The sequence below is a fragment of the Armigeres subalbatus genome, unplaced genomic scaffold (assembly GCF_024139115.2).
Source record: "Armigeres subalbatus isolate Guangzhou_Male unplaced genomic scaffold, GZ_Asu_2 Contig925, whole genome shotgun sequence".
Classification (NCBI taxonomy): domain Eukaryota; kingdom Metazoa; phylum Arthropoda; class Insecta; order Diptera; family Culicidae; genus Armigeres; species Armigeres subalbatus.
In genome coordinates, this window is record NW_026943728.1 from 1 (window position 1) to 25,005 (window position 25,005).

Sequence of the window (25,005 nt, forward strand, 5' to 3'; positions counted from 1 at the left end):
TTGAAAAGGTTAATAAGTCTCGGAGTGGACGATCGATTAAGAAGAACCAGTCTACATAAAACCCAATCTTCGAGTGGATTGGTGCGTCCCCGATGTCTTCTGCATTCGAGTAGACGTTTGATCTGGGTAGATCATTCATGAAAAAAATTACTTTGAAAAGGTTAGTACGTCTCGGAGTGGACGATGGATTAAGAAGGACCAGTCTAAATTAAATCCAATCTTCGAGTGGATTGGTGCGTCCCCGATGTCTTTTGCATTCGAGCGGACGTTTGATCTGGGTAGATCATTTGTGAGAAAAAAAACTTTGAGAAGATTAGTACGTCTCTGAGTGGACGATCGATTAAGAAGAACCAGTCTAAATAAAACCCAATCTTCGAGTGGATTGGTACGTCCCCGATGTCTTCTGCATTCGAGCGGACGTTTGATCTGGGTAGATCATTTGTGAATAAAAAAAACTTTGAAAAGGTTAATAAGTCTCGGAGTGGACGATCGATTAAGAAGGACCAGTCTACATAAAACCCAATCTTCGAGTGGATTGGTGCGTCCCCGATGTCTTCTGCATTCGAGTAGACGTTTGATCTGGGTAGATCATTCATGAAAAAATAAAAATAAACTTTGAAAAGGTTAGTACGTCTCGGAGTGGACGATCGATTAAGAAGGACCAGTCCAAACAAAACCCAATCTTCGAGTGGATTGGTGCGTCCCTGATGTCTTTTGCATTCGAGCGGACGTTTGATCTGGGTAGATCATTTGTGAGAAAAAAAATTTGAAAAGGTTAATAAGTCTCGGAGTGGACGATCGATTAAGAAGAACCAGTCTACATAAAACCCAATCTTCGAGTGGATTGGTGCGTCCCCGATGTCTTCTGCATTCGAGTAGACGTTTGATCTGGGTAGATCATTCATGAAAAAAATTACTTTGAAAAGGTTAGTACGTCTCGGAGTGGACGATGGATTAAGAAGGACCAGTCTAAATTAAATCCAATCTTCGAGTGGATTGGTGCGTCCCCGATGTCTTTTGCATTCGAGCGGACGTTTGATCTGGGTAGATCATTTGTGAGAAAAAAAAACTTTGAGAAGATTAGTACGTCTCTGAGTGGACGATCGATTAAGAAGAACCAGTCTAAATAAAACCCAATCTTCGAGTGGATTGGTACGTCCCCGATGTCTTCTGCATTCGAGCGGACGTTTGATCTGGGTAGATCATTCATGAAAAAATAAAAATAAACTTTGAAAAGGTTAGTACGTCTCGGAGTGGACGATCGATTAAGAAGGACCAGTCCAAACAAAACCCAATCTTCGAGTGGATTGGTGCGTCCCCGATGTCTTTTGCATTCGAGCGGACGTTTGATCTGGGTAGATCATTTGTGAGAAAAAAAAAACTTTGGAAGATTAGTACGTCTCTGAGTGGACGATCGATTGAGAAGAACCAGTCTAAATAAAACCCAATCTTCGAGTGGATTGGTGCGTCCCCGATGTCTTCTGCATTCGAACGGACATTTGATCTGGTAGATCATTCATGAAAAAAAATAACATTGAAAAGGTTAGTACGTCTCTGAGTGAACGATCGATTAAGAAGGACCAATCTAAAGAAAAACCATTCTTCGAGTGGATTGGTGCGTCTCCGATGTCTTTTGCATTCGAGCGGACGTATGATCTGGGTAGATCATTTGTGAAAAAAAAAAACTTTGAAAAGGTTATTACGTCTCTAAGTGGACGATCGATTAAGAAGAATCCGAATAAAATCCAATCTTTGAGCAGACTGGTGCGTCTCTGATGCCTTTTAAATTCGAGCGGACGTATGATCTGGGTAGATCATTTGTAAAAAAAAAAACTTTGATAAGGTTAGTACATCTCTTAGTGAGCGATCGATTAAGAAGGACTAGTATGACTTGAGTAATTCATGTGTGTAAAGAAACACAACCGTTGAGCGGGTTAGTACAATCTGCCCATCGTTATGTTCTTAGATGTTAGAAAATTAATGGATGCTTCGGTCGAGAGGTCTATTTCTTATTTACGGATCATGATGCGCAATGCCACCTCAGAACAAGTGAGTCGAGAATTATTTCGGCATATAATTTCATTCATTAGGTGCCATAATCATAATGAAGTGTATTATTATTTTCGTATGGGTTTGTATGGGTTTTCCATATCTTGTAAGGTTTTTCATACGGGTATGAAAATATGTACATAAACTGAGATACTCGATACGGATATTGCATGACGTTGGGAGTTAAAACCAAGAGGTATATTCGAAACCCACAGTCGCTATGTAATGTTTCATTCGGTTATTGACTTATAATCTCAACCTAACTTACTCTCCGAAATATGTTATTGATATTTAACAAGGATACAATTGTGAGATAGTAAATAAAAATACTTGGAGATATTATATATTTCAGATATTTGAATACTTTTTGTATATGATAAGCTCAAATCACAAAAGTATTATCGAAATCTTTTATTGTGTCGCCTGCACTAAATTGTATTCCGACTTCCGACGTTTTTCTTGCGAACTTCAATTTAATGCCAGACACAAAACAAGATTGATTTTGTGACAGATCACACCGTGCAGTGCTGGATGTTTATTTCATTTATCCGTGTGAATCTCGTTGGAAGTGGGTCTTGTTGCTAGTTCATCAGCGTCATACAAACAGTTTTGGTCTAAATGCACGATATATATGGGTTAAAGAATTGAACTTAGTCAAAAGTCGATGTCAATGAGGTTTAATTATTCTTTGTTAAACGCAGGGGTAAAGGACATTGACATTTGTCAAAACACTCCAAACAACTGTGTCGAATTTGCGGATAGTGACTTAAATAAATATATTCTAGGAATATTTACATGTTTTCATAAACTTTTATCATTTTTAAATTATCGTTGAAAATTTTAGGAGTTTGGTAAGTATTCTTTATGGAAATCTTTTATTAAATTGATTTATATTTTCAGGTATTCGACGGCCCTTTATTTAATATATATATATATATTTGAGTTTTGACAGTCTCGTTTATGATTCTATTCATAATTTTGTTCAATTAACATATCAGGTAAAAAAGGGTTTCTTTATATAATAAGAAAAAATAAATACAAAAAAGCATAAAAACCTAATATTGATAAAAGATATTTATAGAGTAGGGGAGAAGAAGGATGTAGGAATGAATAATATATTGAGCATCCCGAATGTTTCCATGGTTGCTGCAAGGTGCATCCCAATGTTATGCGGAACATCAGAAAAAGGGAAAAGAGAAACAGAGAGAGGATATATGACTTCGGGTAGCATCTTTGATTGAACAGGAAAATGCTAGTCAGTTTCGAGAATGATGTGCTTGTGGACGGACGTGAAAGTGGAAAGTAAAATAAAAAAAAATAAAAATAGAAGAGAAATAAATGTGAAGTAAGTTGAAGTGTAAATGGTGTTATTTATTTATTGAATGACAACGGACGGGACTCTACTCCTACAATATCCTAAACACATGCTACTTGAATTTTATATTACTATGCTATTGTTGTTTATAGTACGCTTGGCAATAATTTTTCATTTCATCTTTTATGTTTTTAAAAGTCTTATTGTACTTGGTACAGTCATTTTAAATGCGAATGCATCTGTCAATTATGTATATCTGTCTGTCAATAAGGATTAACCTTCCCGTGTTACAATTTCTTCGAGTAGAATTCAACTTAATCCGTGCTGATACAGTCGTAAACTCTGATCATGAAGATTCCGACGCCGGTGAAAATGTTGTGATGCAGTCCGCAAGAGCAGATGTCGATGATGAGCGTGGTGACTTTGAAGAAAACGTGTCTGCTGTCGCTGATGATGGCGAACATATTTCTTCGCTTTTAACACAAGACAAACCCAATTTCGATCGGGCTGATCGGGAGTTCCAGAAACGTTTCGTGGAAAACGATTTCGGTTGTGCTTGTGATGTGTGTGCTAGAATCTGGTTCAGGAATGATTTGAAACCAATCTCCGACTCAAATGCTGCCGTGTTACTGGCGACAAATTATTTCGAAACGGTGGAAGGATTTTTGGCGTGTGCTACTTGTCGAACAAGCCTGAACCGCGGATCAATTCCCACATTGTCGCAATCGAATGGCTTTACATATCCCAAGTTTCCGTCCAATTTGCCTCCGCTAGACCCACTCACCACAAGACTGGTGTCTCCCAGGATCAATTTCATGCAGTTTCGTCGTTTGCGGCATACTGCAGGTTTGTGGGAAAGTTATTTTAACTTAAAAATGTATTACATCAAATAAATATATGATTTTCCTAACCTATTTTCATTAACATGCAACAGGTAGTTTGGCAATAATCGGCCAAATTATCAACATTCCAGTCGACGTGGCCCAGATGGTAGGCGAACTTCCCCGCCACCTGGATGACGACTATGCTATCAACGTGTGCATCAAGAAACACTTCATACACAAATCAAGTTACTTGTCCGGCTACGTGAAGAAAGGTACCGTTAAAGCATGGCTGAACTATATGGTTACTACACCGCTCTACAGGCGGAATGGAATTGTTTTCAATGAAGAAAACTTGGCTGCGATCGGACAAACAGAGCAGACGGATATTTCGGAGGAACGTAGGGCAGTAGACCTTGAAGTCGTCGACGAGATGAACGAGGTAGAAATGATGATTGGACAACAACATACGCTCATGTGGAATGAAGACAAGTGTCTGGAACTTGCACCGGCACAAAATCAGAAACCGCTTTCCATTATCTACGATGAGTTTGCTGAGGAGCTGTCTTTCCCGATATTTATCTTGGTCATCCGAGATGCTTCAACCGTGAAGTCCATGTGACAGCGTTCATGATGGCTACTAGCGAGGTGCGACGTCGGGATCGGCGGGGCGCGAGACCGGAGCATATTTTGTATATGGCCATGAAAATCATGCGGCTGCGGGTATCGGAAGAATTGAACAATACCTTTAAATGCATGGGCACGGCCAACATAACAAGGGCGCAGTTGCAAGATCGGGAATTTTTGGAAAGCTGTATTGAGCGTAACCTCTCTTTTCTGAAATCTATTCCGAACTCCGTTCAATATTGGCTGCAAAGAAAACGGGATGTTTTCGCCATGATCCGGCAGCTGGGGAAACCCACGATGTTTTTGACGATGAGTGCAAATGAAATTAGATGGCCTCACCTACTAAGCATTCTGCGGAAGCTTTCTGGTGGCTCTAACATTGCGGAAATGGACGATATTGTGCAACAGTTGTCTGCACTCCAGCGTGCTACACTTGTCAGCGAAGATCCAAGTTGGTAAACATCTTTCTGCGCCTTCTGTCATCGACCAGGTTGAGCCCGTTCGGCAAATACCACGTTGTAGGTGCGTCCGGACCGTCCGGATGCGTAGGTAAGAGCATCCAGACCAGGACTACAATGGATTGCTGAAGAAGGTCAGCATAAAATGTTAAATTCCGTGGAAATGTTTGCCCAGGAGGCTGCTTGGTATTTGCTTCGGCAACCGATGTCAGAAGCCAGCCGCAAGGTACCATTCATCAAATGATATAGTTTTCACAATTTAGAATTCAATTTCGTTTTAGGTTGAGTTTATTACGACAATGTGGCCACAAGAGCGAATAAAATCTAAGAAGCGGAACAAACAGATGGACGAAGAGGATCTCGACGACAATTCCACCGATGTGTGGACGCTAAACATCATCCAACGGTATGAACTGCGCCGAGGAATGGATGATATCTGCTTGGCGGATTTCGCAGCATATTATTCGGAAGAAAGATCCACGAAGCATTCATATAGACTCCGTTTAGTTCCCCGTGTATTGCGTTGGTGCTCATACAGTATGGCGGAAATGGTCGACTATAAGCGTGAGATGGTTCTCCTCTTCCTACCGTTCAGGAATGAAGTCTGCGATGTACTTGATCGGAACAAGTTCCTGAAGTTGTATGAAGACAACGAGGCCGCCATTTTGGCAAAGCACAAGGAGTATGACTGCGAAATGAACTTGGATCAGGTTGTGGAGGAATACATTCGCATATGCAGCGAAGACGATGAGCAGCAGGTGATTGCCGACCAGAAGCGCGATGAGTTCGTCCGCACGATCGTCATGGAGCCGAATGATGACGATATTCACAACTTGCCAACAGGACCCTTGGCAGCTGTCGTCAAACAGCGATCAAATGTCTTGTCAAAGCAAGAATATTGTGAAATGGTGCGTGCCACGAATGCAGAGCAGCGGGATTTGATTGTGCAAGTAATCCACAGCTTGCATTCCTCTGAAGAAAACTGCAAACCAGTGCAAATATTCTTCACTGGCCCGGCGGGCTGTGGCAAAACGTTCACTTTGCGCATTCTAATGGAGACAGTGAACCGGTACAGCCAAGCTCATAATAAGCAACACAACGCTTATGTAGCATGCGCATCCACTGGAAAAGCAGCGGTTGCAATAGGTGGAACAACAGTGCATTCCGCATTCCGGATTTGCATGTAGCGTAGGCAAAGCTCAAAGCTGAGTTTCGAGGCATTACAACTGTACCGGAACGCCTTCGCCAACGTGAAGCTCATCATTATCGACGAAACAAGCATGCTGGGTGCTGATGTCCTCAACACAGTACATGTCCGGCTTCAAGAAATCACGGGGAACTACGACGATCCATTCGGTGGAATGCCGATCGTATTTTGCGGCGATCTTCGTCAATTGCCACCGGTCAATGCACGGGCGGTGTTTAAACCGAGCATAAACTCCATGCATGGCGCCGTTTTATGGCAATCTCTCGACTTCTACCCATTGGTTCAAGTTATGCGACAAACCAACGAGCAGTTCTCCAGCATTCTCACAAAATTGGCAACGGTGAGCGGATGTCGTCTGAGGAAATCGAGCTTATTGAAAGCAGGTTCCGTACGGAGGAGTGGTGTCGGCAGCATGTCCCTCGAGGGATCCGGTTATTCCATCGGAACGCTGATGTCGAATGGTATAACTCTGTGGCGTTGATGGATCGAGAGGCTGTCGAATGTACTGCAGATGACCTATACTCTGGTTATAAGGACAATTCCCAGCTGGCCAGTGCTCGCACAAAGGTACATAAGATGAGTGTAGTAGAGACTGGTGGCTTACCGTATCTGTTGCGTCTTGTTCTTGGTACACCTTATATGCTGACCACCAACGTGGATGTCGAAGATGGCATCGTGAACGGAGCGATCGGAGAGCCCATGCATGTTGAGTACTTTGGATGGCATCACGAGGCTTTGGATGGCATTAGAAAATGAGTCCATTGGGAAGATGTTGAGAGTGAAGGCCAGACCGCTGGTGTATTCGAGACCTGGGGTGCTACAAACAGGCTGGACTCCAATCGTCAAACGATCGGCGAACGTAACCCTTAACGGTGGTGTTAAGTGCAAAAGAGTTCAGTTTCCCGTTGTAAGTGCGTGTGTCCTCACAGTCCATAAGTCCCAGGGAGGCACATTCTCGGAAGTCGTATATAATTACGATAAGGGTCAGGAACAGCAGCTAGTTTACGTTGGTCTTTCCAGGGTTACATCAATCGACGGATTGTATCTGACGAATGCCAGTAACTCATTCCGGTTCCACCACGGAAAGGGTTCTATGACCCCTAGAATGAACGACCTTCGGACGGAACTTGAACGTTTGAGTAACCATCGTATGCGCACCATTACAGACGATATCATGGAAGCTATAACCGCAAACAAGTTGGCTTGTACGTTGATGAGCATCAATGTACAAAGTTTGAATGCACACTCGTCGGACATTGCAACAGATCGGGTGCTTACCGCCGTTGATTTGCTTGCAATGAGCGAAACTTGGCTTGACAACGGCACAACCACAAACATCAATGGATACCTTTGTGTTTGCCAAGAGAAGCGTGACGGAACAAGAGCGGGAGGAGTGGCAATATTTGAACGTGCTGGTTCGTCGACTATGGCCGTTTCTCACGCCATTACGAAGCTCAATGAAAGCTATGACCCAGCATTGAGTGTAGCAGACGAATATGGGGACTGCTGTGCTGCAGAGGTTTCGATCATGGAAACCCGCACGTTACTGTTTGCGGTATATATTTCACCAGGTATAATCAAATAGTAGTTGTGTTTGTATTTAAGTGTGTTGCATTAAATTTTGAATATTTACTAGGTACCACCCTGAAGCAAAAGAAATATTTCTTAGTGCGCAACCTCATAAAGTACACCCATGTTGCCATGCCCGTGGTAGTGTCGGGAGACTTTAATATTGATGTGACGAAAGAGGAGAACAGAGATTTCATCTGGTTCATGAAGCAGTTTCTCTATCTGGATTGTGCTTCGGATCCAACAATAGCGACTACTCTGGGTGGCACATGTCTCGATCTAACGTTCGCCCGGAACGTAAGTGTGGAATGCAGGAGATACTGCACGTACTTCTCCTACCACCGGCCTATTTTGTCGATTCTTGCGGTGTCCCGAGGTAAAACTAATGATTTAGAATTAAACATAGTTCTCTTCATCAGTTATGTTATTTTATTCTAGAACCGATGCCATCCCAGTGAAGTGAATTAACGTCACTGATCGTCGTTGTTCCGCTAGTTCATCTGCCAAAACGTTCGATTTCAACCAGAATGACCAATCATTGACATCAGCCGGACAGTCCGTAGCAAAAATAGATAATTGATCCTGAAAATGAAACTTGAGTATTTGGTAACTAAATTTATATTTAGATCATAATGTATTTAATATGAAACATTCTTTCCGTTTTGTTCTTTTCTTTGTTTTCTACAGATTCAGCCCAACAGTGGATTGATACATCCTTTAACATTCATCGGGACCACGGCGTACATCACTTCAAAAGGCTTCAAGCCAACATAAACAAACGGCCCTTTTCAGGGCCACCAAATATTCATGGAGGAAGATGTTGTTGAGGCTGTTGTTTACCGATCTTCTGTTTCTTTAATACTCTGCTTATAGTTATAAACCGAAATGAGTTTATAGTAACAATCGGGTTTTCGCCCATTTATTTCCAGGATATGCGACATGTCGAGGATATTCCAACCCAGATTGAATATACAGCCCTATCTTCAAAAATCAGCACCAAGAAACATATTTAGAGTTTCAAAATAAAATCTTCTACACTTACGTAATCCTACGTCCAATTGGCGGTCGTGTCTCGGATACAACCTTCTACTTTTTTTTTTCTCTACATCTTCCGGCCTTCAACTACCGGCCGGTAATTATTTTCAATCACTCCGTTTTTTAGTTTCTAGATTAATCTTATTCCTCATTGGAAATACTTACGCTTTCGGTGGTTCGGTTGCGCTACCGGCTGAGCCAATGTCGTAACCGCCGACCGAAGAACCGGATTGAATGGACAAAGTGACGCCATCTTCTACTAGAAGACGTTCTTCATGGCTGGCCATGCTAACGTATGCACCAGCCGAAACCATAGCAGCCGAATGTTCCTCCTGGTGCTCCATTTCGCGTCCGTCGCTGTTAGCTATCCTCAAAAGACTGACTCATCTTTTCCTCTATTTCCTTTGACTCTACAAGAACTCTCCAAAGAGCCCTTCAACTATCACCAGGTCTAAAGAGAACTTATCTAGATAAAAGTCAGGAAGGAATTTCTACCAAAGCTTATCAAGGATAGTGATCTAGATCACATTTTGTTTGTATAGAGTATCATCTGTAAAGGGGTTGTGTTCCAATTGCTTTAATCTCTTCTATAAATAATTATTATTTCATTTGTCAATTTATATTTCGTATCTATTACCATTGCTCCAGATGGATCAGGTAAAGCTGGTCGCGATATTTCCTCGCCTTGTCGTGACGAGCGATCTTGTGGACGGCTACTGGCTTCAGTCCGCAACTTTCAAGCTCTGCTTGGAGCTCTTCCTCCTTCATGTCGTGAAGTCCTCGCAGCAAAGCCTAGAGCGGCTTCGTGCCGGGGTGGTCATGAGTGTAGTACTCATACTTGTGGACCTCGAGGAACTCCACGACGGATTGATGATGGTCCCTGTTGGCCGGCATCACTTTCACGCCCTCGCTGCAGAGCCGAAAAGTACATTTCAGCCCCTTAGCGATCAGCTGGCGAATTTTTGGGCGTAAATCCGGCGGATCGCCCTTCACAAACACGGGCGGGCACTTCTCCTTCCGCTCCGGTTGCACCTGCGGCAGCTGCGATTGCTGCTTCTTCCTTTTTTCGGCGGATTGCCGGCGTCATCAAGCGGCAACGGCGAGAACACGTTGCTCTGCAAAAGCTGCTTGGAGGGGTTACCCGCGCCTCCAAGAGCAGTGCGCTTAGGCACTTTTCCAGCGACCGAATCGGCCACCGAGTCTCCCATGACGGGTCCGGGAGAAAATAACGCCAACGCGACAAGCGAAAACGTAAACAGCGAACGAACGAGAAAAAACACTTCGAAAAAAAATGCGCGAGCAAAAAACACGTCCGTACGTGTTGCTGTCTCGAACTGGAATGAGATGATGATCGCGAGCTCAACAAAGGAATGGTCTCGTCTTTTATAGCTGAGAGCTGGCAAGACCCGACCAATCAGCATCAACGAAGGGGAAACAGCGAAGGAGAAACCGATTTGTTTTCGTCTTCTTTTAGTTGTTTGTTTTTCAGCTTCGAGTAGACAACACAGCGGAGGGAAAATGAATTCTTCTTCTTATGGCATTTGAATTCAAGCGCATGTTCATGCGATAGGGTTACCAAACACGGAAATTAAGATTTTTTCGTTTTCTCAATTATTTCAAATAACAAATTAAATTTGCTTTATCATTATTTTATTCATTTCATCGCATTCTTACCCTACAATGCTCCACATCTCTACTCTTCAATCGAATACACTAAACATAATCATGTCATCGAAACGAGATGGTTTCTTCCTCACGCGTTTTTGTTTATCAGATACATTTTCGTTTTCTTTCCCATGTTTCGGAATGATTTCGGGGAACGATTCATTCAACACAACTGCAGGAGTATTGTAATTTTCATGTAGGTCAATGGGAATTTTCTTCACGTCTTGGACATTTCTTGTGTATTGTACACCTCTGTCACTTTGTACCACAACTTTCGCTCCATCTCTAGTCAAAACAGTATACCGATCTTCCGCGAATGTCGGATCCCCTTTTTGTTTTGAGCTCTGAGCAAGTAACACCCTATCTCCTACAGTAATGTTGGAATCCTTTGCTCCTCTGGCCAAATCAGCATATTGTTTACTGTCCATTTTCGTTCTCGCGTCTTTCTCACGTATATCCGTTCGGTCAAGTTGATCAGCGTGTAGTGTTTCCCAAAGGAATGGAAACGTTCCTCTGAATCTCCAACCCACGAGCAGCTCAAATGGAGTAACGCCAAGTCGTGATAATGGGCGGACCTTGTTATGCATGTGTAAATATTGTTCCAACGATACTCTCCAATTCACATTATCTAATTTGGCAGCTGTGAGAGCGTCTTTCAATCCCTTATTTTGGCGTTCGACGGCTCCGTTCGATTGGGCACTCAATGGGATTGATTTTCTAATTTTAACACCTCTATTCTCCCAAGTTTTGATGAATTTCTCTCCTTGAAATGGCGGACCATTGTCGCTGTGGATAGCAATAGGATATCCCCAAACTTCAAATATTCTACTCAACGCCGCGTTTGTGCTATCTGCGTCAATGTTCTTCATTTCCACGACATGTAAATACCGGGAATATGTATCTACCACCACAAGAAATTCTCCAGAGCCGCAGTCCTTGAATGAGAAGAAATCAACTTGGAGAATTTCCCATGGCCCATCTGGTAAATCACGACTGGTCAGTGGAATAGGCGGATTCTTTTTAGACATTCGTAAGCATGTTTCACAACTTTTCACAAACAGTTCAACCTGTTTGGACATGCATGGCCACCAAAAATAGTTTCTCAAGATCTTCTTCATCGATGCAGCACCCATATGTCCTTGATGAGCTGAGCTGAGAGCACGATCTCGAAGAGCATATGGTAGAACCACTCTATCGTTTTTGAAAATCAATGCTCCGAGTACTCTTAAATTTCTTGATTCGTATCGCTTAAGTGTTCTTTCCCAGCAGTTGCTTCTAATTGATTCGCGTACCAAAATTTGTTCGGCGTCTTTCTCAGCTTCGGATTCAATATCGTCCCATGTGAATTCCATTGTGCCTGTATCCAGAAAATACAAAAGGTGTTTCTCATTGGATTCATCGAATGATTCAGAAACTTGGGATGCTGTAACCAATCGAGATAATGCATCAGCCATGTTCATTTCTCCTGGCACACGTTCAACCTGCAGCGAATTTTTCTCCTTTTTGTATGCGGATATTTCTTCTCGGCTGGTGTCAGTGCCTTTGAAGCACAGGAAATTATTCGAGGCCTGGAATCCGCATCATATTGGACCAAAACGGCCCCCAGCCCGTAAGGAGAAGCATCCACGAACAATTCTGTTGCATCCTCTCGATTGAAGTATCCCAGCGTTTTGATGTGTCTCCATGCGTTGGTTTTCAGATACTGAAACTCGTCTTCAAGATCTTGGTTCCAATAATAATCCTTTGAATTGGATAATTCTCGCAAATGGCGAGTCTTATTTGCTCTTTGCGGAATAAATCGATCAATGAACGTGATAAGCCCCAGGAAACTTTTCACTTCCGCAGAAGATTCAGGTTTCCGGGCTTCTTTGATTGCGTTGATTTTTTCGTTTTCGATCTGCCAGCCTTCGTTTGACACTGTGAAACCCAAAAACTTGACAATTTCCTCTCCAAAGCAGCATTTATCGTGGTTGATCACCACGTTGTGATTCCTCTCCAAAGCAGTAGTTATCGTGGTTGATCACCACGTTGTGATCAGCAAGCTTTTTCATTACTTTCTGGAGGTTTTGGTCATGTTCTTCGATGGTTTTCCCAAAGACCATGACATCGTCCAGGTAGTTCACAGTACCTTCACAGTCCGTCAGAATGATAGTTTGCATAGCTTCCTGGAAAATATCCGGTGCGTTGGTAAGACCAAATGGCAAACGGCAACATCTATAAAGCGCATCACCGGCGAAGAAGTTTGTCAAGTGCCTTGAGTTTTTATCGAGCTCAATATGAAAGAAAGCGTTCTTCAAGTCGATTGTCGAAAAGAATTTCGCGCCATGCAACTGTAACAGTATGGACTCGAATGTCGGCATTTTAAAAGGTGTCCTAAAAATGCATTTATTCGGACCTCGCAGATCTACGACGAGTCGGATGTCCGTCTTGCCCTTAGGAATCACAAGCAGCGAAGAACAAAAACTTCTGTCCATATCCTTTGTGACCTTTTCAATAATTCCGGATTCCTGCAATTCTTTCAACTTTCGGGTTGTTAGCTCCTTGAAAGCTGCTGGAACATGCGTATAAACGTTTCTCGATGGTGGCATGGATCTGTCATAGGTCAGTGTGACTGCCGGGATGTTGAATTTCGGGAACTCGCTTGTAGAGGCCACATGAACACTGTACAGGTTGAACTCACAACGCCAATCTTGTTCGTTATTTTCTTTAACTGGTACATCCAGACCCACCTCCAGCAAGCTATACCGGATGGCTGTGTTAAATCCCAGAAGAGCTCTCTTTTCACGTACCACATAGAATTTTTCTGTTGTCACTGGTCTTTCGTCTGATACAAAAAGCTCTGCCGAGAAAGTAGCTACCACATCAATAGTTCCTTGGGTAGCGTATGCCCGCAACGTCTTATCTGCTTCGTACGATAGTTCATACAAGCTTTGCTTGGCTGATTTATTCTGAAGAATAGCTTCGAATGACTCCAATGTGACTGTATTGACCTGTGCTCCTGAGTCAATGAAAAAGGGGACCTGTATTCCAGCAACGTATGCTACAACGTACGCTGATTTGTCGTCTGGGTCCTTAGACCTGACTCTTCCAATATCGGATTTCATTGGATCGGCGGATGGGATTTTTGATACCTGTAACAATTCCAGCATATAATAAAATCATTCCCAGTTTTTTTCATTTATTGACATTTTACATTTTATTGAATTCAAACATTACATTTCAGTGAAAAACAAAAAAATCAACTATAGTTCTTCAATTCAAAACCTCAAAATATTCATACATGATCAATTTCCGTTACCTTTGTATCTTCCTCTTCTTCTTTCGTTTTATCGACCGCGGCAATTTTGGAGGGAGGTTCAATTCCGTCTCCCGGCCATTCACGCTTGCGAGGTTCCCGCTTCACTTGAGTTACGCATGCTCGAGCGATATGACCTCGTCGGTTGCAACTACGGCAAACTTTGTCAGCATGAAAGCATTGTTCCGGTGTATGGTATGCGCTTAGACACCTCCAGCATGTTTTCTCAAGTCTTTGATTCCTCATCGGACCGCGGTACACTGCTCCTCCTCTGCCACGGCTACTGTTGTATCCTCTGGGAGTTTCATATGGACCACGTCGACGTTGACCGTACTCATCAGGGCGGTGCGAGACAGCTGCTACCGTGGCTGATTGTTGCTGGTGCAGCCTCCGGTAATCCTTTTCGTTTTCCAATTCGACTTCCCGGATGCGCACTTGATCGATTAACTCATTCAAGGAGCCTCCATCGGATAGAACTCGGTACCCCAGGGTTCTAACACGGCTATCTGATGAACCTCTAGTCACCGTTCTTGAAATTGCCTCGAATTCCTCTTCCGATTTATAGTTGCATAACTTGGCTGCCACTGCAACTCGCTTCACGTACTGAATATTAGACTCCTCGCTCCTTTGTACCATATTGGCCAATTTGCTCCGCTGAGATAGCATGTAAGCTCTTGAGCCGAAATGAGCGTCCAATCGGGCCATTGCATTTGAGTATGGGAATCGTTCCTCATCCGGCATTCCCACCTGTGTTGCTGTACTCTCAAGTAACTCGATCAAAAATGGACCAGCTTTGATGCGAAACACATCGAACCTGGTCGCCTCCTCAACTGCCTGAATGAGATTCAGGGACGCGCTCAGAACATTTTTCCAATGGTCAAAATCTCGCTTGTTCAGTTCAGATTCTCCGTGCGATGGAGCACATTCCGGGATATTGAGACTGCTTAATGACATGTTATTCATTGTCATGAGCAATGTCTCATTCGGTGTGCCTTGTTCCTCTCGTATCGTACTCGATCTGACCTGCGCGAACTCGTTTTCGTCTTCGTCCTTATCCGCCAGGATACGGCTCAACTCCTCCTTCTCCATCCGAGTTTTTTCTAGCTCCGCTTTTACTTTCGCCAATTCTTCCGATATCTTCTTAGCAGCGCTCCGTTTTATGATCCTGTCGAAGAGAAATTATATTTCCTTTATTCAAGTGCTACATTTCTTGTTATTCTTGTGAAGTTATCTCCACTTGCAAATTGAAGAACATGAACAATCGACCATCGTTTTTTTTTTTGGGGGTGTCAAATTGTTGACCTCTACCTTACCAAATAAAAATCTAATTTGTACTGAACTCCGCCTTTTCAATCGGAGTTCTAAAAACTCTGACCACCGCCTTTCCAATCGGGGTCCTATATTCCCTGACCTCCGCCTTTCCAATCGGGGTCCAAATTCTCTGACCTCCGCCTTTCCAATCGGGGTCTCAATATATCCGGAGGTACTTTCTCCGGAGGTACGGTTCTGCTACCTGCTGCGCCATTGTCGTAGTCGAGCGTCTTCATTGCGACCGAAAGTAGGCTCTTACACGCTCTTCCTCTTGGTCCTGATAAGGACCGTTTGCTCCTCAATCACTGTTGGCCCTGAAAAAGGGCCGTTTGTTTGATGCGATGTCTGCTGACGTCAGGGTAGTTGGCCGTCGCGTTACTACTCTGGTTTCTCGCGTCGCCGATTTGCTGCCAGACGACGCCAAAACGATCGGTGTCCGGAAGTGTGGGAGGTATTGGACGGTCACCCTGCTGCCACCGTCACCGCTTTGACGCCAACCGATGTCGAAACGACGGAGAAGTCACTGCCGCCGGGTTTGGAATTAATTCGGCTTGTTACCAGCCGATCGCCACGCTGCCGCCAAAACTCCGATGACGCTCTGGATGAGTGAATCAGCTTTCCTCCGATGCTCCGTATGCGGCTTCCGAATAGTGAATGAGCTCAACAAAGTAGTAGTAGTAGTAAAATTCTTCTTTATTTAAAACATTTTTTGTTCTACAATCATTTTATACATGTACAGTGATCGGCCGGCTTGGCCCTCCAACTTCAATTTCAATTATTGTTATTATTATTATTATTATGCTATTACTTAATTTTTAAAATATAATGTATCATGACGGCCTTTAGGAGGCGCTGGTGTGTTTTTTAAAATTTGATAACCTAACTACTATGTACACTAATATTTACAATAAAAAATTTGATAACCTAGATTGGAACTAGCGCCCTAATTGGAGCCTGATCCGAATGCAAGCAACGGACCCTAAACTTTTCTTTACACTCACCAAAGCCTTCATGTAAGGTTTTTATTCCGGCCAGACGGTGGACCTCGGATGTTCTTGTCCTGGGAGGGGTGTTGAGGATCATCCTCAGGAATTTGTTTTGGACCCGTTGAAGTTTGAGGTGGTGGGTTTTAGCGCAGCTCTCCCAGACCGGCATGCCATATTCGATCACAGGGAGGATGATTTGCTTGTAGACAGCAAGCTTATGTTTCAGGGACAATGACGACCGGCGGTTGATCAAAGGGTACAGTAGTTTCAACAAGACGTTACACTTTGTCACCGTTTTGTCAACCTGTTGCCTGAAAATAAGCTTGCTGTCGAGGGTCAAGCCAAGGTAGCCGGCCTCATTGGCCCATTCCACAGTCGTGCCATTGAGGATGATTTTACAGTCCCCAGGCGGAACAAGTTTAGGGATTTGGAGTGGGGGAAAATGATTACCTGGGTCTTCGCCGCGTTGATACAGATCTTCCAGCTGGTGAGGTACTCTGTCAGGGCATCCAGGCCTCGTTGGAGTTTTGCCACTAGCGCTCTGATCACTCTACCGTTGTAGACGATGGATGTGTCATCTGCGAACAGAGACAGAATGCCGCCTTCTGGAGGTTCTGGCATGTCGGAGGTGAACAGATTGAAAAGCAGGGGCCCGAGGATACTGCCCTGGGGGACGCCTGCGACGATGTTGTGCGCATTGGAACTCGCTCCGCTGATTGAGACCCGGAATGTCCTTGCCGACAGGTAATTGTTGATGATTTTCACCAGGTAGCTGGGAAGATTGTAGCGTTGTAGTTTGTACACCGGGCCATCATGCCATACATTGTCAAATGCCTTCTCGACATCGAGTAAGGCCATGGCGGATGTTTTCGAGACAAACTTGTTCCGTCTGAGGACGTTGGTAACTCGGGTCAGTTGGTGTACAGTTGACCGACCGCGTCGGAAACCAAACTGTTCCTCGAGCAAGATGTTGAGATTTTCGGCAGACTCAAGTAACCGATGATGAATAGCTTTTTCGAATAGCTTGGATAACCCTGAGAGAAGGCTGATGGGTCGATAACTTTTGGGGGAGGAAGGATCCTTCCCAGGCTTCCGGATGGGGATGGTGCTCAAAGAACGGCGCACTCATGTGTTTGAGCTCGAGATTCAGGATGCTGTCGAAGCCTGGGGCCTTCATGTTCTTCGACGATTTGATATAGGCCGTCAATTCGTCAGCTGAGATCTCCAACTCCTCCGAGAAGTCGTTGGGAATCAAATGGATGTTGTTAGTAGAAATACTAGAATAAGAGATCGGCGAAGACGCCATCTTGTTTCCAATCGAACCGTCAAAAGCGGTTCCAATTCGACTTGTTTACTTTTTGCTTCCATAAGAAGCAAGCAAAAAGTTCAAGTGCTGCCAGTATAATTTAAACGATTTCATGCATTTTCATACGTTGCCATTTCGTCAGTTTTTCACTCCGCCGGTCTCTGGTTATAGGGTTGCTAGTTGTTAGCATGCTCGTTGACGGCTGCTTCGTGCGGACTGACGATGTTCTGCCCAAGATTGTGTGAGCTGACGAAGTGACGACCTATTTCAGCGACCTTCTCTGCAGGAGTTATCAAGCGATCCTTAGAGCCATTATTGTCTAGTGGCATCAAAGGTGGAATGGGCCGAGGCTTGGATTTTAGAATTTTGGTCATTTTCCAGAACGGCTTAGCATAATCTGGGAGAGTGCGGATCTTATTCGAGAAGTCGTTATTTTTGAGGTCCACCATTCCGGCCTTGATAATTTTTGAGATTCGATTGCAGCGTGCCTTAAGCTCAGGCAGTCCAGTACGCTGAAACTGCCTGCGAGTGACATTCCGCAATCGAATCAAATCTTTGGTGAGTGTATCGATGTTTAAGGAGTTGCTTACCTGCCGAGCCGTCGGTACGTGTTGCTCTCGGGCCGCCGTGATCGCCTCCTCGATAGCGCACAGCTGGCGGTCGATACTTTCCGGCGTCTCCGGACGCACCTCGTAGTCGACGGTGTTATCGACGCACTGCTGGAAACGCTGCCAGTTCACTCGGTGGTAGTTCCGCCGTAACTGCTGGTGCCGATTGACCGAGGAGCCCAGTTCCGCCACCACCGGATAGTGATCCGAACTGAGCTCCTGGTATACAACCGGCTGCGAGACGTGGTCACTCAGGTTTGTTACGTACACTACTAAAAATCCACACATATTTATTGGCAAAAATCCATAGATTTAACTTATGATGTATATCAGCGCACACATAACCATTCTCCACGCGAACTACTTATAAAATATATATCCAAATAAACTTTATGTGTGGTCTCGAATTAGCAATTATTTAATTTATGTGTGGTTCTATATCGATTATATTAGGTGGAGCTATTGCAAAAATCTATAACGGCGACACATATATCTTATATAGATATTTTTGGCAGTGAGAGGTCGAGCGTTGCGTGGGCACCGGACCGACTCAGCCGAGTGGGGGAATCCGGGCTCAGGATCGTGTAGTGGCCTTCCTCCATGTCGTTGCTCCAGATGGTGCCGTTTCGATTGCCGCGACTGTTGCCCCAGGCTTGATGTTTGGCATTCAAGTCGCCGGCAATGATATACTGGCCTTGCCTCCGCGTCAGCTTGACGATGTCCCTCCGAAGGGCAGCCGATGATCCATCGCCGGCTTTGGCTTGCGTTGGACAGTACGCCGCGATGAGCGCGATTGTACGAAATCACCACTTCGATTTCGACACCGATGGCCTCGATGACACTGAGCTGGAAGCTTGGAAGCAAACGACAGTTGATGTTGTAGCGAAGAGCGATGGCCACACCACCTCCCCTGGTCGGCCGGTCGAGTCGCACGATGCGGGAGTCCGGGATGTTGATGTTCACCTCCGGTTTTAGGTGCGTTTCGGTGATGAACGCCACGTCTATTTCCTTCTCCTCAAGGAAATCCTTCAGCTCGATTGTTTTGCTCTTTAGCGAGCAAGCGTTCCAGTTGACCAGGCCCACCCTAGCAGCCATTTTTAATGATGAACATGCCAAGTGTGAAGACCTGGTCGAATCGGGTTTTGCAGCCGCGCAGTCGAGTGGCGAGCTGCGCGAAGATCGGCATCAGTTGCTCCGGAGTGTACAGCGGGGCAGATTCTTCCGGTGGGACGGCTTCATTCTCCGACTGCCGACGGAACCCAGGAGGAGGAAGCGGGGGCCATTCGCTGGTGGATGGTGCCGACGATGCTGGAGCTTGGCCCGATGCAGCTGCCGCTGCAAGTCGCTTGTGCGGCTGTAGCGGTGGGAGTATTGGAATCACACGACGGGGAGCCGGGATGGCTGGAAAGTTCACCTCGTTGATTACAGGAACACGGTTCTTCTTCGGAATGGTCCTGGTGGAAGCCTTCTTCCGGATTTCCAGGAACTCGGCTCGCTTTGGACAGCCCTTTGTGGTGGCCCGATGTTTGTCGCCACAGTTGGCGCACTTGGGATCGGCCACCTCCATTTTGTCGCACTCGTCAGTCGGATGGGGTTCGCCACACTTGTTGCAGCGCGGCGTCATGCGGCAGTTCCTGGTGCCGTGCCCGAAATTGAAGCAGTTGGTGCATTGCGTGACATCGCGGTGCACTGGCCGATATCGCTCCAGTCAACGACGGTGTAATTTATAACGCCAACCAGCTTCAGGTCCTTCCAGGTAGTGGAGCCGTGCTCCAGATGGATCAGGTAAAGCTGGTCGCGATATTTCCTCGCCTTGTCGTGACGAGCGATCTTGTGGACGGCTACTGGCTTCAGTCCGCAACTTTCAAGCTCTGCTTGGAGCTCTTCCTCCTTCATGTCGTGAAGTCCTCGCAGCAAAGCCTTGAGCGGCTTCGTGCCGGGGTGGTCATGAGTGTAGTACTCATACTTGTGGACCTCGAGGAACTCCACGACGGATTGATGATGGTCCCTGTTGGCCGGCATCACTTTCACGTCCTCGCTGCAGAGCCGAAAAGTACATTTCAGCCCCTTAGCGATCAGCTGGCGAATTTTTGGGCGTAAATCCGGCGGATCGCCCTTCACAAACACGGGCGGGCACTTCTCCTTCCGCTCCGGTTGCACCTGCGGCAGCTGCGATTGCTGCTTCTTCCTCTTTTTCGGCGGATTGCCGGCGTCATCAAGCGGCAACGGCGAGAACACGTTGCTCTGCAAAAGCTGCTTGGAGGGGTTACCCGCGCCTCCAAGAGCAGTGCGCTTAGGCACTTTTCCAGCGACCGAATCGGCCACCGAGTCTCCCATGACGGGTCCGGGAGAAAATAACGCCAACGCGACAAGCGAAAACGTAAACAGCGAACGAACGAGAAAAAACACTTCGAAAAAAAAAAAAAAAAATGCGCGAGCAAAAAACACGTCCGTACGTGTTGCTGTCTCGAACTGGAATCTGAGCTCAACAAAGGAATGGTCTCGTCTTTTATAGCTGAGAGCTGGCAAGATCCGACCAATCAGCATCAACGAAGGGGAAACAGCGAAGGAGAAACCGATTTGTTTTCGTCTTCTTTTAGTTGTTTGTTTTTCAGCTTCGAGTAGACAACACAGCGGAGGGAAAATGAATTCTTCTTCTTATGACATTTGAATTCAAGCGCATGTTCATGCGATAGGGTTACCAAACACGGAAATTAAGATTTTTTCGTTTTCTCAATTATTTCAAATAACAAATTAAATTTGCTTTATCATTATTTTATTCATTTCATCTCATTCTTACCCTACAATATTTTCCATCGAAATCGTCTTTGCTCGAACTATTGAAAAGTTCAATTTTTGGAAAAACACCCTCCTGGAATTCACAGAGGCAGCAAAGGACACTCCAATGATGGTGCCTACGGGTGTCATATTTTTGGCTAGGCCAGGGGTTTTGAGAAAAAAGTGTTTGAATATTTGCTAATTATCCTCATATTTTCCACTGAAATCGTCTTTGCTCGAACTATTGAAAAGTTCAATTTTTGGAAAAACGCCTTCCTGGAATTCACAGAGGCAGCAAAGGACACTCCAATGATGGTGCCTACGGGTGTCATATGTTTGGCTAGGCCAGGGGTTTTGAGAAAAAAGTGTTTGAATATTTGCTAATTTTCCTCATATTTTCCACTGAAATCGTCTTTGCTCGAACTATTGAAAAGTTCAATTTTTGGAAAAACACCCTCCTGGAAATCACAGAGGCAGCAAAGGACACCCCAATGATGGTGCCTACGGGTGTCATATGTTTGGCTAGGCCAGGGGTTTTGAGAAAGAAGTGCTTGAATAGCTGTTTTATTGCTGTATTTTATTCAGCAAATTTCCTGCATTGGTCCATATGAATAAATAATGTGGCAAAGAAAACAAGCGTTTACTTTTCTCCGCCATTGATGGTTGATGGTCATATTCGCTAGTTCTAGCGGACAATGCACTATCGGACAATGCTAAATAGCACGACATTAGTATAATGTCAACAGGAATTTTTCACATGCTAATAACCGTTTACATTATGTTTATTTCACAATAATTTTATCGGATAGCGCGTTGTCCGATATGATTAGCGAATATGAAAACAAGCCATTGCATTGTTTCATGCTGCTGTTTGTGCATTTTTTTTGTTGGCGGCTGGATGCTGGCAGCGGTGGGTGGTATAGTTTTTCATTCAGCGGCACAATTCGTATAGCAAGATGCCCTATCAGCAACTTCGCTTGCTTGGGATTTCGAGCAGGGATGCCAGATTTAAAGACATGTCTTCAATTTGAAGACATTTGAATCTCTGTGAAGACATTTATTTCATGAAGACATTTTGAAGACTTTTCAAAATATTTGAAGACTTATCTTCCTATTTAAAGGTACTTGAAGACAATCAATAAGCTAGTGATAAACTAAATTTTAAAATTTAAAAATCACTTATATAAAGGAGAAAAAAAAAACAATCAATAAGCCAGTGAACAGAAAATATAATTTGATTACTAACTTATAAATTCTGCGACTTCTATATGCAGAGAACATAAATATTACAAAAGTTATACATAGGGATCCTATAATGAGAGATATGCGAAAGCGGCCATTGAAGCCAATCGAGCATTGAGAACTGTCAAAACGTGAGCCAAATGAACATTGTTATTGTTGCAGATTGAGGCGAGGTTGAGAGGTATTAATGCTGTCCAATGAGCAGCTCGAAGTAGCTCGAAGTTGGTCCCGTCCTGCTTGTTCTTTTTTGTCAACAAATGGGCACAGATAACAGATATTGAAGCTAGAACAAATTTTATTGAAAATCCTGTGTAAACTTTTGAATTGATATACGTTGGCCCACTACTGCCACCTACTCAACTAATTGCGGCAGTACATAAGGATGCAGCTGATTAACAACCGTCGAACGCAGCCAAAGAATTTGACAGCCGCTTTCGGGCTGCGTTTTCAATAGCAATGATCCTTGCGCCATCTCCAATCGATTGCCAAACGCGGTCCCAATTTAAAAAAACATTTGAATTAACGGTTGCGAATGTTTACACACGTATCGGATGCAAGCCTCAATATCTGTTATCTGTGAAATGGGCATGAGCAGGACGGGGAGAAACTTCGAGCTACTTATTCAAGCTCTCATTGGACAGCACTATTGAGATAGATTTTAAGAAAAGTTTCATCGAACAAACAATTTGTTTCACTTTCGCGAGTAGAAGTAATCTAGTTTATGTATCGCGTTTTGTCTATTTGTATTGCACGCTTATTTTAGTGATAATGCTTATTTGAACTAGAAATACTACAATAAGAGATCGGCGAAGACGCCATCTTGTTTCCAATTGAACCTTCAAAAGCGGTTCCAATTCGACTTGTTTACATTTTGCATCCGTAAGAAGCAAGCAAAAAGTTCAAGTGCTGCCAGTCTTATTTTCACGATATCATGCATTTTCATACGTTGCCATTTCGACAGTTTTTCACTCCGCCGGTCTCTGGTTATAGGGTTGCTAATTTGAACGCTGTTAGTGCACAGACAAACATATTCCAAATTGTTATCAAATGCAAAGTCATATACAAGTTTCAACATTTTGCGCTGCGGCAAGTGCTGGAAGCGTTTGCTAACAAAAGTAACAGCGTTGCTAAATCGTCTGGAAAAGTATTTGCATATCTCTCATTATAGGATCCCTAGTTAGAGAACCTCCACGGGAGTCCCCATCTGGGGCCCTATCGCTATTTCCGGGCCCTTTATAGGGACCCACTTCTACACCGGAGGTATCTAAACGGGAATGTGAAATAAGAACGCAACTCAAAATTAGCCATGAGTTTCCAAATTTAGCGCCCCATACTGCGGGTTGCTAAATTTCCATACAGGGTTGCTATTTTGTGAAACGTCACTTTGGTATTGATCAAAATTGCAGAAAATATGTTTTTCTGTTTTCAGAACAATTTCGATGGAATTAAATAGTTATTAACCTTCTTCGGATATTAGAAAAAACTTACGAATAAGATGTTGGGGTCATATTGACCCAGAAATATAAATGCTTATAAAACAGTCAAATTTTAACCGAATTACAAAGTTTATATACCGTTCGAAAGATAAACTCATCAATTTTGTGGGTATGTGGTGATATGCTGGTTCTGGAGACAATGGCCATTGGGAAACGACTTCCACGGGGACCTTGTCGGTCATATAAGGGGAACATAAAAATCGCTCCATATATGCCATTCGATCGCTAATTCTTCATAGATTCTCTTAAAACGGTAATGTATGGTCCATGAGAGGGCTTCCGATGAAAGTGGCCACTCCTGGTACATGCAAGGTGCCCCCGGGGAACCCGCAGGAGGGGACATTTCCGTTTTAGCACCAAAATATGCCGTGCGGCGGCTCTTTCATCATGATTTTCCACCAAACAGATGGCTATGCGCTTGAAATCGATAAGTGACCACATTGGCCACTCCTGGTACATGCAAGGTTCCCCCGGGGAACCCGCAGGAAGGGACATTTCCGTTTTAGCACCAAAATATACCGTGCGGCGGCTCTGTCGTCATGATTTTCCACAAAATATATGATAATGCGCTTGGAATCGCTTAGTGACCACATTGGCCACCCTTGGAGCCTATGAGGTGCCCCCGTGGAACCCGTAAAAGGGGACATTTCCGTTTTAACACCAAAATATGTCGTGCGATAGCTCTTTCGTCATGATTTTCCTCGAAATAGATGATTATGTGCTCGAAATCAATAATTGACCACATTGGCCACTCTTGGAACCTATGAGGTGCCCTTGGGGAACCCGTAGGAAGGAATATTTCCGTTTAAACTCCAAAATATGCCATGCGGTGGCTCATTCGTCATGATTTTCCACAAAATTGATGATTATGCGCTTGAAATCGATAATTGGCCACATTGGCCACTCTTGGAGCCTATGAGGTGCCCTCGGGAAACCCGTAAAAGGGGACATTTCCGTTTTAACACCAAAATATGTCGTGTGGCGGCTCTTTTATCATGATTTTCCACCAAAAAGATGGTCATGCGTCAATGGTCAATCGATAAATGATCACATTGGGCACTCCTTGTATATGCAAGGTGCCCCCGGGGAACCCGTAGGAGAGGACATTTCCGTTCTGGCACCAAAATGTGCGGTGCTGCGGCTCTTTCATCATAATTTTCCACAAAATAGATGATTATGCGCTCGAAATCGATAAGTGACCACATTGGCCACTCTTGGAGCCTATGAGGTGCCCTCG

The 25,005-nt window shown here is 44.3% G+C and overlaps 2 protein-coding genes across 2 annotated transcripts; one reads left to right on the forward strand and one right to left on the reverse strand.

Annotated features, from left to right (window-relative positions):
- Positions 1 to 7,246: 7,246 nt before the first annotated feature.
- LOC134204823 (uncharacterized) lies at positions 7,247 to 9,573 on the forward strand. Its single transcript, XM_062679614.1, has 3 exons — positions 7,247 to 8,048; positions 8,114 to 8,422; positions 8,485 to 9,573. The coding sequence occupies exons 1-3, from the start codon at positions 7,247 to 7,249 to the stop codon at positions 8,502 to 8,504; spliced, it is 1,131 nt and encodes a 376-aa protein (XP_062535598.1). The 3' UTR covers positions 8,505 to 9,573.
- Positions 9,574 to 12,704: 3,131 nt separating this feature from the next.
- On the reverse strand, positions 12,705 to 16,316 carry LOC134204822 (uncharacterized). Its single transcript, XM_062679613.1, has 2 exons — positions 14,045 to 16,316; positions 12,705 to 13,877 (listed from the first exon to the last, which is right to left on the reverse strand). Exons 1-2 carry the CDS (start codon positions 15,128 to 15,130, stop codon positions 12,708 to 12,710), a joined length of 2,256 nt encoding a protein of 751 aa, XP_062535597.1. The 5' UTR covers positions 15,131 to 16,316; the 3' UTR covers positions 12,705 to 12,707.
- Between the last annotated feature and the right edge of the window lie 8,689 nt (positions 16,317 to 25,005).

What these genes read in the sequence shown, in the direction of transcription:
- LOC134204823 (XM_062679614.1), top strand. Translation starts at nt 7,247, where the DNA reads ATGTTGAGAGTGAAGGCCAGACCGCTGGTGTATTCGAGACCTGGGGTG. An exon ending in TGCGGTATATATTTCACCAG is followed by an intron (nt 8,049 to 8,113) that starts GTATAATCAAAT and finishes AATATTTACTAG; the next exon opens with GTACCACCCTGAAGCAAAAG. An exon ending in GATTCTTGCGGTGTCCCGAG is followed by an intron (nt 8,423 to 8,484) that starts GTAAAACTAATG and finishes ATTTTATTCTAG; the next exon opens with AACCGATGCCATCCCAGTGA.
- LOC134204822 (XM_062679613.1), bottom strand. Translation starts at nt 15,130, where the DNA reads ATGGAGAAGGAGGAGTTGAGCCGTATCCTGGCGGATAAGGACGAAGAC. An exon ending in AAGAAGAGGAAGATACAAAG is followed by an intron (nt 13,878 to 14,044) that starts GTAACGGAAATT and finishes GAATTGTTACAG; the next exon opens with GTATCAAAAATCCCATCCGC.